This window comes from Mesoplodon mirus (genome assembly GCF_964341445.2).
Source record: "Mesoplodon mirus genome assembly, chromosome: 6".
Taxonomy (NCBI): Eukaryota; Metazoa; Chordata; class Mammalia; order Artiodactyla; family Ziphiidae; genus Mesoplodon; species Mesoplodon mirus.
In genome coordinates, this window is record NC_138982.1 from 146,992,010 (window position 1) to 147,007,486 (window position 15,477).

Consider the following 15,477-nt stretch of genomic DNA (forward strand, 5'->3'; position numbering starts at 1 on the left):
GTGTGCGGTCGTAGGAAACACGTATGTTGGTATCTGTCCCTGGCTCCTGACGTGGGGCTCCTCGTAAATTCCCAAGTGACAAGAGCACCAGGAGCCCCTTTTATCCTAATGAGGTGACTCTGGGTGGCTCCTGGGTGGAGGCTGGTCGCCAGGAAGACCGAGCCAGGATGAGAACCTTGGAGCTTACAGCGCCACCCCACGCCCATTCTCCAGAGTGGGGAGGGGACTAGAGATGGAGGTGCCCGTGCATCAGGCCTCCGTGCAGTCCCCACAGCATAAGGCTCGGGGGGAGCCGGGTCGGCAGACACAGCCACATACCGGGAGGGTGACGCACCCCACTCCACGGGGACACAGGTGGCAGGCTGGATTTGTGACTGAGCCCTTAACCTGTGGGATCCGACACCATCTCCAGGTGGGTGGTGTCAGAACTGGACTGAACTGTAGGACACTCATGCGGGGGTCACAGAGGACTGCTTGATGTGGGGAAACCCCACACATTTGGTGACGGAAGTGAAATGTCCTGTGTGAAAGTAAAGGAGACTCACAGGTGAGAAAAGACACCGGAGGGAAGAGCGGGGCTTTCCGGACTTGGGAGGTGAACAAAACTGGGTTTTTCCAATTTACCAGACCATCCAAACATGATGAACTTCTGTCAAATCTCTTCCCTCTATTGAATTAATAATTACGTTGAGAAATAAAACCAAAGGGAAAAGCCATGTTAGAAAACGTCAAACTGAATGGGAATTCCCTGAATCGGCTCAGACGTTTAACTGCACATTTAACAAGACACCGGCCGTCTGTCGAGACGAGCTGCACTCAGGCACCCAGGCCCCGGCCCTCTCCTCGCTGGGCAGCTGCACGGGGCGAGGTCAGCCCAGGGGGAGCCTATGTGCAGCCAAAGGGCAATTCCAAGGTCATCTCGCTTCCTCTGATGAGCCTTCTGGCAACTGCGAGGGTCCAAAGATGCAAGGCCGGAGCAGGGCTTCTGCTCGTGTGGAACTTGGGGAAAGAGACGATATATCCCAAAAGGGGCCAATGAAAACATGCATAATACTTGAAAATGGCATTTGCGAGAAAATTATATTAAAGCAGCCCGGAAGCATAATTCCACCAGAAAAAAATAAAAGAGGAGCAGAGAGTGGAGTAAAGGTAACTGGCCCCGTGGGGAGAATCCAGACACAGGCAGATGGAAGACAGCCCCGCCTCAGCCCGGCCTCGGTGCTTGGCTTCAGGAGGAGGAGCGACATGAGTGAAGCAGCCGGCAGCCCTGCCCTCACACAGACACACCAGGCACGTGTCCTGCAGCTGCTCCTTTCCTGTGAGGAGCCGGAGCCTCTGCCCTGGGCCACCGGGCACCACGAGTGTCACTCTGCTCATGGCATTTTCCCCCGGGAAGGTTCAAGCTTGGTGTGGCTACATCAGTCGACCTCTCCTCTCCTGGCTCGTGAGCCGTGTCTCCTGATGAAATCCCCGTGTCTCCTCGTGACCCTCACCGCCCCGCATCCAGGGCCGTGGCTGCCCACCCCCTGGGGGAGCACGAGTCCCCGCCGCTTACCCGAGCCCGCCGTGGGGTCACAGGCCTGGAGCCTGTGTTGGGAGGACACCGTCGGACGCCGCCCTAGATAGAGCAAGGAGGGTGTCTTTGGATGCAGCTGCTGCCCTGGTCTGGCTCACAGACACCATGCTCAGGTGGGTCTCGCCGCCAGGGCTCGGTGGGGGCCGTCACAGCCGGGCTTATACTGGGCCCTCCCCTGCTGGGCTGGACAAATGACCCACGCCTCGGGCAGCTCCCCTGGGAGGAGGGCATGGGGTCCACACCCAGCTGTGGCAACTAGGACTGAGGCTGCCAGGGTTACCTCGCACCCCCACCCCCTCCCTCGGGAGCTGGCAAGGCCTCCCCAGGCTCCTGCTGTAGCTACAGGCCTGACAGAGGGTGAGGAGGGGCGACCCAGGCCCTGGGGTCCTCCCGCCCCGCAGGTGCAGGAGGCTGGCCTGGAGCCCAGCCCGGACTTACGTGCTAAGGGCGGCCACTGAGGGACCGGCCACGTGCCACACGGTGGGCAGGAAGCTGGCAGCAGGAGGGAGGGCAGTGGCGGAGACCACCGGGGGCCACGTGGAGTAACCCGCCGGGGAGCCAGGCGTGGGGCTGGCCTGCAGCGGGGCTGGGGGCGCGTAGTGGTAATGGTGGTACACAGAGGGCGGCTTCTGCCTCTTGGCTCGCAGGGCGGCGGGGCGAGCCCACTGCGGGTCCTCAGCATGACACACACCGGGACGTTTCAGCGGGCCCCCGGCTGCTCCTGGGCTCCCCTCCCCTCCCCTCCACGTGGTTCCTGACTCAGGATGGGGTCAGGGTCAGGGCAGCGGTGGGCAGGGGTCCCGGAGGGCGTGAGGGTGGGCACAGGCTCCAGCAGAGCTCAGCCAGCTCCAGGGGCCGCTGTCGGGGCCCTGAACTGGGCAACCCGTTCCTCATCCGGGTGGGGCTGGGGGCTCTGGGGAGCTTCAAGCTGGAGCACAGAGCCGGAGCCAGAAATGCGTTTTCCAGAGCTACAGAGATGCATGGACTTCTGGAGGAGGAGCCACCAGGTCCTCTGGTCTTGGTTTGGGTGTGGAGCCTACCTGTGCGGGGAGGCGCAGGGGCGCGGGTGCCAGTGCTGATGGGGGCAGGGCTCTAAGCATCAGGTTCTGTGTGAGGATCTGGTGCATCTGCGCGCTCTGCATCAGCATCATCGCCACCATGTCTGAGGGAGGGCACGGAGGGCTCGGTCACGCACGGACGGCCGTCGCCGACCGGGCCACTCCTGCAACGGAACTCAGGGGAAGCAGACGCAGAGCTCTACGCGCAAGCGTGGAGTCCAGTGGGTCTGCAGGTCCCAGGGTGTGTTCTCAGACGTGTCCTTTTGAGCCCTACGGATGGTGGAGCCTTCTTGCTACTGGATTCCTGACGTCCGTCCGCTGGGCTGCGTGGTGGCCCCGACGGTATCCACATCCTAATCCCCAGGACCTCTGAATGTGGTCTGATTTGGAAAAAGGGTCTTTGCAGGTATGATAAGGATCTTGAGATGAAATCACCCAGGGGAGCCCTAAACCCAAGGCCAGTGTCTTCCTGAGTGACAGGCAGACGGAGCTCTGAGACAGAAGAGGAGGCAAGATGCAGAGGCGGCGGGCGGAGGCTGGAGGGGCGCCCGGAGCCCCAGGAGCTGGAGGGGCAGGAAGGACCCTCCCCAGGACCTGCCGCACCTTGAGTTTGGACCTCAGCCTCCAGACTGGGAGCAGACACAGTGCTGTCATTTTAGGCCACCGGCTTGTGGCGCTTTGTCGCAGCCACCCCAGGAAGCTAATACATATTCACCAACTTGGGACACTAGGAAACGCTGAATCTGGTCAGTGTGGGACATAAATGTTGCTTCTTTCCACAGCAACTAGGCCCTGGAAATTAGGTGGCCCTCTAGGCTCTGTTGGCCTCACCGAAGGAAAGCGAGCCTCTAAGGACCACTCACACTCGCAGCCAAGCAGATGGGGCCTACAGGCTTGGGCTGGGGCTCCCACAGGCGCTTTGGGGCTGGGGCTGCAGCAGACAGCCTCCCCCTCAGGCCGCTCTCCCGGACCTCCCTGCAGGTGTGGACTCGCCAAGCCTCCACAGTCACGTGGGCCAATTCCTTAAAACATGTCTTTCTCGCTGTATTACACACCCTGCTGGTTCTGTTTCTCTGCAGGGCCCTGACTGGCACAGATGTCGGCACAGGGCCGGGGGGCTCTGGGGAGGGGGCCAAAGCCAGACTGCTAGTGCAGAAGCTGAGTCTGGCAGCCCCACAGGGGCAGAGGCCCTTGAGGAGACCCACGTGGGTCTGGGCCTGGGGCAGCCCCGCCCACAGTGAGCCCTCTGAGAAGGAACCCTCAGAGGGTCCCCCCCGAGTAAAATCGAGCATGAAAAGATTAGTCGACAGATGGGGGGGGTAGAGAAACGGACCCACGTCTACAGCCTCACCACCAGGGCACACGTCAGTGCAGTGGGCAAACAGTCTTCAATAAAGGGCAGGGGGTCAAATAAAGGGCAGGGTATCCATGGCAAAAATAATAGCATTGATCCCTCATTCACAGCACACACAGAAATCCATTGCAGGTGGATTGTACATCTAAATGTGAAAGGCAAACAGAGCCGCAGAAGGAAATACAGAAGAACGTCTTCCTGACCTTGACGGGTAAAGACTTCTTAAACAGGACACAAAAGGTACCAACCATAAAGAGTAAAGCCTGAAAAACTGAACTTCACTCAAATTAAGAACTTCTGTTTATCCAAAGACACCATGAAGAGAGTGGAAGGGCCACAAAAAGGACTTGCTGTTTGCAATACATATGTCAAAATGACCCATTTTTAGAATACATAAAGAATTCCTAGAAATCAAGAAGACAGGCAGAAAACCTGAAAGAAAAATGGGCAAAATACTTGAATGGGAACTTCACAAAAAAGCATATTCAAATGGCCAAAAATATATGAAAAGGTGAAGTGCAAATTAAAACCAGAATAAGCTACCATGACCTGCCCACCAGATTGGTGAAAATGAAAAATTCTGAAAACATCAAGTGTTGGTAAGTTGCTGTGGGCAACCGAAATTCTCCTCCCCTCCCGTGGGGTGTACATGGGTTCAGGCACTTTGGAAAACCGTCTGGCAGTATTTCCTAAGCAGCCATCCCATCCCCGGGTGTGTGCCCCACAGACACGAGCACGTCCATTCACCAGAAGGCACGCAGAGCAGCACTGCGGCACAGAAACGGAACGCCCAACCCCCCAGATGGGCCCACAGTTTGAGGGACTGAATAGCGTGGTGGCTAAAGAATGGCCCCAGCGATGTCCGCATCCTGATCCCAGAACCTGCGAACGTGTTCCGTTACACAGCGAAAGGGACTTGCAGATGGTGACGAAGTTAAGAATCTTGAGATGGGATGGAAGTGACCGGAGTCTCCACCCACGGATGAAGGGATAAGTAAAATGGGGTCCAGCCACACAGTGGGATATTACTCAGCCTTAAAGAGGCAGGATGCTCTGACACGGGCTACAACATGGATGGACCTTGAGGACACTATGCTCGGTGCCATAAGCCAGACACAGAAAGACAAATACTGTGTGATTCCACTCTTATGAGGCATGTAGCCCAATCAAAATCAAGAAGGTGGAACACACACTGGTGGGCGCAAGGGGCTGGGGGAGGGGGATGGGAACCTGTTCACTGGGGACAGAGTTTCAGTTTTACACGACAGAAGATTCTAAAGATCTGTTGCACAACAATGTTGAATATAGTTAGCACGACTTAAACATGGTTACGATGGTCAACTTTATGTTACGTGTTTTTTACCACAATTTTTTAAATTAATTTTTTTTAAAAAGGACCTTCAGATAGGGAGATTATCTTGGATTATCTGGGTGGTCCCAATGTCATCACAGGGGTCCTTAGAAAGTGTTGGGAGAAAATAACTATCAACCTACACTTGAATATCCAGCAAAACTAGTGTTTAAGAACAAGGGGAAATAAAAAGAAAGTGAACACTAAGGCAGCTTCAAAAGCCTGTCCTGCAGGACCTTGTAAAAGACTTGTTCCCAGATGATAGGAAGGGATTCCAGGAGGACGGTCTGAGATACAATAAAGGGTGAGCTAATTCAAATGTATTTGCTGCATGACGTTATACCAGTGTCTTTTCTGTGAAGTTTTCCGAAAAGGTAGAGCTGATGTGGAGAGCGGTCGCGGGGGGTGGGGTGGGGTGGAGCTCCAGAAGCCGCGTATCTCTCTTCATAGGAAGCAGCCCAGCAGTCCTCCAAAGGGGCTGTTGTAGTACTTTTGAGAGTCCCTATTTTTACATTCAAATATTTGATCCAGTTGGAATTTGTTTTGGTATAAGGAGTGGGGTAAGGAACGTGACTTTACTTTTCTGAATAACTAGCTACTGACTGTTTCTTTTTTACCAGTGATTTTAAATGCACTTTTTAAAGGCACACAGACACTTGCACGCGCACGTGCGCACACACACACACACACACACACACGTATGCACAGGGTATGCTGGGTTCACCTCTAGAGCCTGACAGTCACTAAAGTTCATCGGGAAAAACCGAGGAGCGTGGTGAGGAGAGACCAGCGGGCTGTCCTCTCTACACCTCCAGGCCACCTTCGTGTGTGTCACGGTGAGAACAGTCCCCCTGGGGAGCTGCAGGCCGCCATGGACCAGGCCTGACATGTAGCGTGTACACGGTGGTGCTACAGTCCCGGGGACAGAGTTGAGAACATTCATCAGGTGATTCTACACACAAGTCTGCCTCGGACTCTCAACACCTCCCATCGTCAGGGAAACGCAAACCACAACCCCAGTGACCGACTACCGCCCCTACTAACACGGCTGACCGCACCACATGCAGGCGAGGGTGTTGAGGAACTGGACCTCTCACACATGGCAGTTTTAAGCACACACCTGCCATGATTCAGCCGTCCCAGTCCTAGATATTTACCCAGGATAAATAAAAATGTACATCCAGACTCAGACGTGAGTGTCCATGGAGCTTTTGTGGTGATAACCAAAACCAGAAACGACCCAAGTGTTCATCGACAGGTGAAAGGATAACAAACCAGTCCATCCACACAATGTAAGGTCACTGGGCAATTTCAAGGAGCCATGGTTTGCTACGCCCAACAGGAGCGATGAGTCTGAAAACAGTGCCAGAGTGAAAGAAGCCACACAGAAAAGAGTGCAAACTGTGTGATTCCACTCATACAAAAATCTAGGAGACGCAAACTGATGCAGAGTGACAAAGCAGGTAGGACGGCAGGAAAAGGTGCCTGAGGTGATGCCGTGTTCACTGCCTTGACTTAGTGATGGGTTCACAGGTGTGTACAGGTGTCAAAACTATCAAATTGTACACTTTAACAGTGTGCAGTTTATTCTATGTCACCTCAATAGAGCTGTTCTAAAATTCAAGTATTTAAAATTACTTAAAGAGAAAAAGCAGTTTAACCAAGGGTTTTTTGAAGCTAATCACTGGATGAGTTGGGCTGGAACACAGTTCTTTCAAATCTGAGTCCAGGCTTCTTCCCTCAGGGATATCCATCAGTAAGGATTTTTCAGAGTGAAATTATTTTCATGTTGCTAAATACATAGCTTCAGTTGAGCAGTCAAAAGCTGGCCCTAAAAGACTACCCTGCTTACAAAACTATTTTTTCAGTAGAGAATTGCGTAAACCCATGACAACATTCGTTATGAACTCTTACCTTCCTTGATGCTTCCTGACTGCTGAGTGGGGAAGGCCTGGGGAGGGGGTATCTGTGCGACGAGTGGCTGCTGAGGCAGCTGCCGGATGATGGCGGTGGGAGGTGGGGGTGCCTAGAAGAGCCAGACGACCCATTACCTGAATGTGCCCCAGGAATAGTGACCTACAGAACCACCCACCACCCATCCACCCACCATCCACCCATCAATCCATCCCCCACCCACCCATCCATCCATCCATCCATCCAACATCCACCCACCATCCATCCATCCATCCATACATCCATCCACCCACCATGCATCCATCCACCATCCATCCATCCATCCATCCATCCACTATCCATCCACCCACCACCCACCATCCATCCACCATCCATCCATCCATCAATACACCCATCCAGGGGCTTCCCTGGTGGCGCAGTGGTTGAGAATCTGCCTGCCAATGCAGGGGACACGGGTTCGAGCCCTGGTCTGGGAAGATCCCACATGCTGTGGAGCAACTAGGCCTGTGAGCCACAACTACCGAGCCTGCGCGTCTGGAGCCTGTGCTCCGCAACAACAGAGGCCGCGACAGTGTGAGGCCCGTGTACCGCAATGAAGAGTGGCCCCCACTCGCCGCAACTAGAGAAAGCCCACGCACAGAAACGAAGCCCCAACACAGCCAAACAATAAAATAAAATAAAAAATAAAAAAATACACCCATCCATCCACCAGCCATCCATGGGGGACTTTAAATGAGAAACCCTAGAGGTTAAACAGATGGCTGAATAGGTAAATATTTGAGTCTGGGTATCACTTAGGACATGGAATGTTATGGACTGAATGTTTGTTCCCCCTCAAATTCATATGTTGAAGCCCTAACCTCCAAAGTGACTACATTTGGAGATGAGGCCCGTGAGGAGGTGATAAAGGGAACGAGGTCGTAAGCGTGGGGCTCTAGTCTGATAGGGCTGGTGTCCTTGTAAGAAGAGAAAGAGACACCAGATGCTGTCTGCCCCGTGAGGATACAGTGAGAAGGCGGCCACCCACCAGCCAGGAGAGCACGCTCATGGGAACTGCGTTGGCTGGCACCTTCATCTGGGACGTCCAGCCTCCAGACTGTGAGAAGGTAAACGTCTGATGTTTAAGCGCCCAGACTGTGGTAGTTTGTAATGGAGCCCAAGCAGAGTAAGACGTGGCATTTTTCATGTTTCCCACGTTTCCCGGCTTTAGTGGGCTAAGCTCATCCCTGCTTCCATTAATTCTGCTTTAATAGAGGTATCCAAGGATCTTGGCATGGAAATACCCTCTGGCTTCCCTCCTGAGTTAAAATAATGCACAAACGTTTTGGGCGCACGCCAGGGGGTGATTCGTATTTTAATCCTCTTCCGGATGCACGAGGCCCTCCCTGTCCCTTCTCTCTCAGTTCACGGAAAGGCTGGCATAGACCAGGGTTGGCAAACTTCCTGTAAAGGGTTGGACAGTGTATCGCTCCGCTTTGTGGCCACAGGGCTTTAGTTGTAACTGCTCACCTCTTCCTTTGTAGCTGCAAAGCAGCCCCAGACATGTAAGCACTTACGAACCCTGAGATGTGTGTTTCATATCATTTTCATGTGTTACAAACTATCACTCTTCCCCTGATTCTTCCCCAAACATTTAAAAGTGTACCACCCCGGCCTTCCCTGGTGGCGCAGGGATTGAGAGTCTGCCTGCCGATGCAGGGGACATAGGTTCGTGCCCCAGTCTGGGAGGATCCCACATGCCGCGGAGCGGCTGGGCCCGTGAGCCATGGCCGCTGAGCCTGCGCGTCCGGAGCCTGTGCTCCGCCACGGGAGAGGCCGCAACAGTGAGAGGCCCGCGTACCGCCAAAAAAAAAAAAAAAAAGTGTACCACCCCTCTCGGTTCACAGGTCGTACTGACACAGGTGGCAGCCAGCTTTGGCCTGTAGCCACAGTCGGCCGCCCCCCGCAGGCCACCCCCCGCCCTGCACAGACCAGCAGGCAGTCCCGGCGGTGGTACTGCCGCAGCAGAGGGGGCCTCCTACCCCAGAGTCTCTGGGACATTCATCCTAACCACCAAGGCCCCTGCTTGCTCTCGTGGTGTCACTGGGGCTGAGACTGAAACACCCAAGCATGACTGGGCCTGAGGAACTGCAGTAAGTATGAGCACGTTGGGACTGGGGGAGCCTCCAGAACCTACACCCTCACCCCACCATTCCTGGGGCAAAGGGGGCTCTGGGGGCTCTGCTGGCACGCCCCTTCCCTCTCTGTTACCTCCACGTGGGCTGCCAGGTCCCCTCCCAGAGGATAAACGCCCTCCAGGTCACGGACCCAGCCTGTGGGCACCACCGACCTCCCTGGCCACCGGATCCAGAACCTTCTCAACCGGGCCCCGCCCACCTCCTGCCTTGTCTTCTCCTCACGCACTCAACCCCCGAGGCCGCTGCCCGCCAGGCACCAGCTGCCCCCGATACAATCCCTTTTGCTTAAGAAAGTCAGAGCTGCTTTCCCTCGCTTGTAACCCAGGATGCTGAATGTAGGCGTGAGGCTCTCAGAAGTGGACCAGTCTTCCACCTTTTACAATTCTGCCCTGGCGACTGGGGGCTAAGCTTCCCCAGTCATCATGAAGTTTCGGAAAGGAGCGGACACACTTCTTCCCCAAATTCAGGCCCTCCTGATACTGAAACCCCCTAATACTTCTGCTCCTAGCGCAAAGGTTAGGACGTGGGGCGGAGCTGGGACCCCAGCCTCTCACCTGTAATGAGGAGATAAGCACCCCCTACCCCCAGCCAGTTCTCAGGGCACCTGTGAGGCCTGATGACACACATTAGCCCCGACAGAGCCAGACATGGACTGCAGCCACGGCCGCCGCTTAGCCCACGGCCCCTTCTGCGCACTTCCCTAAGGTGCTGAGAGAGGCGAGACACGGAGGTGTGGAGACACCGCCATCCCTGCTTAGGTGAGAGGTCTCTGGGGGCGTGGCACCCTCCCTGCATTGGTTCTGCCCCCCAGATTCACCGCGAGGAAGACTTACTGGGTGTTGGGTGATCTGTGGTGGGTCCAGGGTGGGTGGGGCCGGGGAGACAGCGGGGTGGACACCCATGGGGGGCACCTCTGGGGGCAGCACTGACCCACGGGCTCCTCCGTCCAGCCCCCTCCAGGCACGGGCCCGGGAGACCTCTTCCAGGAGGTGCTGTTCCTGCAACGCCAAAGCAGAGCCCGTGCTCGGAGGCAGGGAGCTGTGACACCTGGAGCGGGCTGGCGTGTCCCAGGCCCTCACCCCGCCTGGCATGACAGCGCCAGCGCACAGGCGTGTGGCCCCCCCATGGGGGAGCGGCCCCAGGACCACCTGCCACCCCTGTGCACCAGGCTCCCTCCCACCCCACCCGGGTGCATGATCAGATGGTAGGCCCAGGGCGCAGCTGGGTCGGAGTGGGAGCCAGGCCCTGGAGGCCAAACCTGAAGGCCCTTGCATGGTGCACACAGGAGAAATTGACCCCGAACGACTTTTTCCAGCCTATAGAGGATATTCCGTCTCTCCAGCATGCTTCCAGGTCGACTTCACTACAAAGCAGTGAGTTTATCACAACTATCGTTTGGACCCGAATGCACCCCTTCCCATGGTCATTCCCTGCTGCTGGTGCCTCTGGTTTGGATGAAGCCCTGGTCATCTTGGAATCCCACTTCCGGGGAAACGGGACCCTTCACACGGCATTTCCACCTCTGATCGTGTGCAACCACAGCCGTTTTTTCAGCTCACAGCCCCCTGCGAGAGCCCAGCCTCTGGGAAACAGGCGAGTTCTCCTCTCTCCATGGAGTCCGTGATCGGGGAGTGACGCCCCTCAGCTGCTCACGGCCCATCAGCTGTCCGCCCCCAAGTCACAAACATCAGAACCAGCACGGGTTCCAGAAGGGCCCCCACCTCCACTGGCCCGTGTTTGCTCTGAGCTCAGGCCACAGTTTCAGCTGCAGAGAGCTCGGGCCAAGGCTCCCTGTGGCCACATGGCCTACCCAGAGTCTCTGCAGAAGGTCCTTCCTCATCCTCAGAGCGCTCCGCAGGGCGGCCTCTGGCCCATCCTCATTTCCTGGAGGGAAGCGTGTGCTTCAGGGCTCAGCACTGCAGACGCCGGCAGCTCCCACCCCCGGGACCTGCACGCCTGTCCCAGAGGAGGGAGGTGCCTGGGGACGGAGCTCGGGGGGCTGCCCTGTGGGGATTACGTGGGCAATGGTGGGGGGCACCCGGGGAGCTCAGTCTCTCGGGGGGCTCTGTCTTGCTCCGGGACAGGAGCCGCAAGTTGCAGAGTGAGGATTTCCCCCGGGGCGCGAGCACCGTGTTGTTCCTGCACCTTTGCCGGAAGGTCCCGCGGGCTCCACGGGACGCAGTGAGAGGAAGGAGGCCCTCACGGGATGGGGCTGAGAGGCCAGCCTCCCGGCACCTGGAGCCACCCCGCAGCCCCAAGCTGCCTGTGGGCTGGCGTGTTCCACGGAGCCTCAGGGAACAGTTCCTGCAGTGTCCTGGACGCCACGCCTCTGGTGGTCCCTGAGCTCCTTTCCTCGGGGTGCACGGGCCTGCCCCCTCCCCCCAGGCCTGTCGCCTCCCCCTAGAGCTGGCGATGCCCGCGCTGCCTGTCCTCTGGGGTCCCCACTCCCCCTCCAGGAGTCCCCACTTCCCTGGCCCATGTGTACTCTTCCACGTTCTGCGCTTGTCCTTGGTCATGTGACCTGGTTTGGGATTTTTTTTCTATCTGGATTTGGGCCCTGGGCTCTGTCTGCTGCACTTGGGAGCTGCCTGGAACCCCCGCAGCACAAGGGGCTACGCCACATAGTAAAGAACAAGCAGTGTCTCCCCAGCACCTCGCCTAGATGTCCCTGAGCCCGGAGCCCATCACCAGGGAAAGCAGTCCTTGCCCTGGGTCCTGTGGCCTGAGCATCTGACCGCCAGCCAGGATGGGGACGACGGGGCATCTGGTCTGGGTGCCCGAGGATGTGCAGGCTGACACGGATGGGGTAGGCCCTCCACACCCACACTGCAGAGCAAGCTCAGGGCAACATGGTCTGATGCAGGTGTGGCCACTTGGGATCCAAGCTGGGCAGCCTGGGCTGGTTATCTAACCTCTCTGTGTCTCTAGCACAACTGTGAAACAGGAATGATGAACGTGCCCTCCAGGGTATGCAGGCTGGATGTGATACGATATGAGGGTGTGTGTGTGTGTGTGTGTGTGTGTGTGTGTGTGTGTGTGTGTGTGTTAAAGACACAACAAAGGCCTTTCCGCTCTGAAAGTAAAGAAGTTTAGAGGACAGTCTCGCCATAACTGGAGGTTGCTCCGGGGCCTGCGCAGCTTCAAGCAGCCAGGGGCTCTTACCGGGCGTGAGGTGGGGGTCCTCAGAATCCGCTTCCACATCCTCGCGCTCTTGCTTCAGTTTCTGTGAGGAGAAGAGACCAGGACGAGGACTGTGCTCCAGGCGCAGGCTCGGTGTGGGGGGCCAGGCCGGGCACCAGCGCCCAGACAGACGGGCTGGGAGCAGGAAAGGTGTGAGGTGGGCTGCGGGGCAGGTAGCCAGGTGGGACCCTGAGGCCACACTCTCCATACGATGCACACACACTCCACCTTGAAACCCACAGGTCCCTGCAGGAGGCTGTATGAAGAGCTTGACCAGGCCGGCTCTGTGTCCTGACCACTCTGACTGCTCCACTGAGCCCTGGGCTGAGCAGCTACTGTCGGGGCCTGTTCTGGGGTGGGCCCTGCTGCTGCTCTGGGCAGCCGTCGGGGGCAGAAGAACAGAGCAGGCAGGTGAGGTGGGGGGAGCCGTGAGGAGCCCGCAGATCCTCGGAGGAGGAGAAGGAGGCCGGCCTCAGGGCGTCCACTGGCTGCCCGCCCCAGGCCTGGCCGAGACGCCGCACCCTGAAACTCGGAAGCCGGGAGGCCCCCAGGGGGAGTATCAGGGCGCCCTGGCAGTGCTCCAGCCTGTGGGTGCGGGCCTGCCTCCTGGCTGCAGAAACTGCCAGGAGAACCTACTTGGTTCTGTACAAACACAAAGAAGAAAAACCAAGGAACCACAGTTCTTCACTACGAGGCTAAAACCGCTGAAAAGGGTTTTGCTTTGGAACTGGGCTCGTTACAGGTATAATCTTACCTTTCAAAGCTGTGCTTCTGTAACAAGCTGTTAAAAACACGAGTGCCCAGCTGTCTTACCTTCTCCAGGAGTTTCAGGGTCAGCCGGGTCAACCGATCTGCCACCGAGGAGTCCAGCATCCCGGGGCCACAGGAGGGGACGCCACGGGCCCACCCCCTCCCCGTCTCAGTTCCCTCCGGAAGAACCGCTCAGCCAGAGAGAAGCAGCCCAACCCTGGGGTCACTGAAGGAATCCCACGCTAGGCTCGGTTTCCCTTCTGGCCTCTACGGCCAGAGAAGAGCGTGCGGTTGGGGTGGGGGGGCACACGCCCTGGACGCACAGCGTCTGGCATCGCCATGGTGGTTGCTAGGAGCCGCAGACATGGCGAGGCCCGGTTGCCAGGTTTCCACTCAGAGTCCTTCCCAGGCCCCGCCTGTCCCCATGCAGGGGTTACCAGTAAACACTGCTGATCCCCAGGTGTGGCCAGGCGGGGCTCCTGGGGAAGGAAAAAGTGGGCAGCAGCTGGGGCCCGAGGGTAGAGCGCAGCCCTGGCCGGGAGGACAGAGCCCAGAGGATGGGGTGGGGGAGGGGCATGGCGTCCATCCCCCACGCACCACAGGGGCTGCCACCCCTGCCCTCAGCCCGCTATGGCCTCCAGGAGGACAGCAAGCCCCTGGCCTTTCCTAGGGATCCTCCCAGCCAGACGGGAGTAAAGGTCAGAACACTGGAAGACAGGGTGCGAACACCACCTCCCTGCAGACTTCAGGAAACTCTGCGTGGCACCAGGGAGCTGGCCAATGAGGTGCCTGGGGGCTTCTGGGTGGGAGCTCAAGGTGGGCTCACCCCAGAGGACATGGGGCCACCCCGAGGCACCACCCCTCAGGGTGGATGTGATTCCAGCAGGGGGACTGCCCAGCCGGGACCCATGCCCAGAGAGGGGCAGGGGCACCTGGGAGGGGGACCGTCGGTGGGTGACCCACCTGCCCGGCAGAGGGCATGTCCACAGGGCTGGCATGGGGAGGGGGCGTGAGGGGAGGGGAGGGGGTGTGCCCATCAAGGGAAGACTTTTCTAAATGATGCTTCACTTCAGTGCTTCCCAGGAGGGGCAGTTTTGAGGAGTACTATCGTGTTTTGTTTTATATTGTATCAATACCTACTGTATCTGGCATTTTGTAGGGTGTCCCTCTACTATTGGGATTTGTTTGATGATTTCTCACAATTGGACTGGGGTTATGGGTTTTGGGGAGGAAGACCACAGAGGCAAAAGGCCCTTCTCATCCCATCCCATCCAGGGTGTGTGCCGTCAACATGACCTACACTGTGGATGTTGACCTCAGTTACCTCGTGGAGGTGTGTCTATCAGGTTTCACCACTGCACAGCTACTATTTTTCTCTCCCTTTCCACACTGTCTTCTTCAGGAGGAAGTAGCTATGCGCAGCCCATACATGAGGAGTGGGGGGTTATGTTTCCCTCCTTGAAGGTGAGTATCTACATATTTGGACAGCTGTTTAATTGTTAAAAATAAATTAAGAGTCAGATCCAACATTTACAGAATATCTAGAATAGCCATGGAAATGACTCTGGGGTTCCTCAGAACACAGTTTGAAAACCACTGGCCAAAGCAGTGTGGGCAAACACATGGGCCCCCCACAGTTTTGGATGTACTGCAACATGTAAGGGTTGAGAGATCCAGGCACAGACCGGAGTCTCTGACTGCTCTTGGGAAATCCGATCCTGTGGTCTGCTAATGTTGCCTGCCTACCCCTGGTCTACTGAGGCCACCGCCTCATGTCTGTGAGCCAAGACTGGAACCATCACTCGCCATACAAAGGGCTACGGTCTGACACAGGAGGTGGTTGAATTTCCAGGGCTCCCTGAAGATTTGTGTAAGTTGCGATTGCTTAGACTCACACGTTCACACTGAGGTTGAAAGGTGAGCTTGTGTCAGTAAAGTCACTACAGCACGTTCGTGGAGGAGCATAGTTACTGCCACTCAGTGTCCGAGAGCAGACAGGGAGCACACGGCCTGCACACAGACGCTACTGCACTGAAGGCACAGGAGTGAAGGAAACACAGAAACCCACAGTGTGTTTGCTGGACACCCCTGCAGTTAACCCGCACCGGTGCTGCCTG

General features: G+C 57.0%; 1 protein-coding gene across 9 annotated transcripts; it reads right to left on the reverse strand.

Annotated features, from left to right (window-relative positions):
* Positions 1 to 1,061: 1,061 nt before the first annotated feature.
* On the reverse strand, positions 1,062 to 13,767 carry LOC309806392 (uncharacterized protein C21orf58-like). 9 transcript variants are annotated; one of them, XM_082625231.1, is made up of 9 exons: positions 13,424 to 13,763; positions 12,593 to 12,653; positions 11,241 to 11,314; positions 10,264 to 10,428; positions 7,254 to 7,365; positions 2,617 to 2,738; positions 2,015 to 2,162; positions 1,556 to 1,618; positions 1,062 to 1,458 (listed from the first exon to the last, which is right to left on the reverse strand). In XM_082625231.1, exons 1-9 carry the CDS (start codon positions 13,481 to 13,483, stop codon positions 1,274 to 1,276), a joined length of 990 nt encoding a protein of 329 aa, XP_082481357.1. In that variant the 5' UTR covers positions 13,484 to 13,763; the 3' UTR covers positions 1,062 to 1,273. The 9 variants fall into 9 exon arrangements, with proteins under 9 accessions (XP_082481357.1, XP_082481361.1, XP_082481356.1 ...); XM_082625235.1 differs by lacking the exon at positions 13,424 to 13,763 and adding an exon at positions 10,689 to 10,793 and having other exon boundaries at positions 12,593 to 12,655; XM_082625230.1 differs by having other exon boundaries at positions 12,593 to 13,763.
* Between the last annotated feature and the right edge of the window lie 1,710 nt (positions 13,768 to 15,477).

Excerpts from the sequence above, each read along its gene's own strand:
- LOC309806392 (XM_082625230.1), bottom strand. The coding sequence starts at position 12,818 with ATGGAGAGTGTGGCCTCAGGGTCCCACCTGGCTACCTGCCCCGCAGCC. Across the intron at positions 10,429-11,240 it reads ACCTTCTGCAGAGACTCTGG|GAACAGCACCTCCTGGAAGA; the intron begins GTAGGCCATGTG and ends TTGGCGTTGCAG. Across the intron at positions 7,366-10,263 it reads CACAGATCACCCAACACCCA|GCACCCCCACCTCCCACCGC; the intron begins GTAAGTCTTCCT and ends TGGCTCTTCTAG.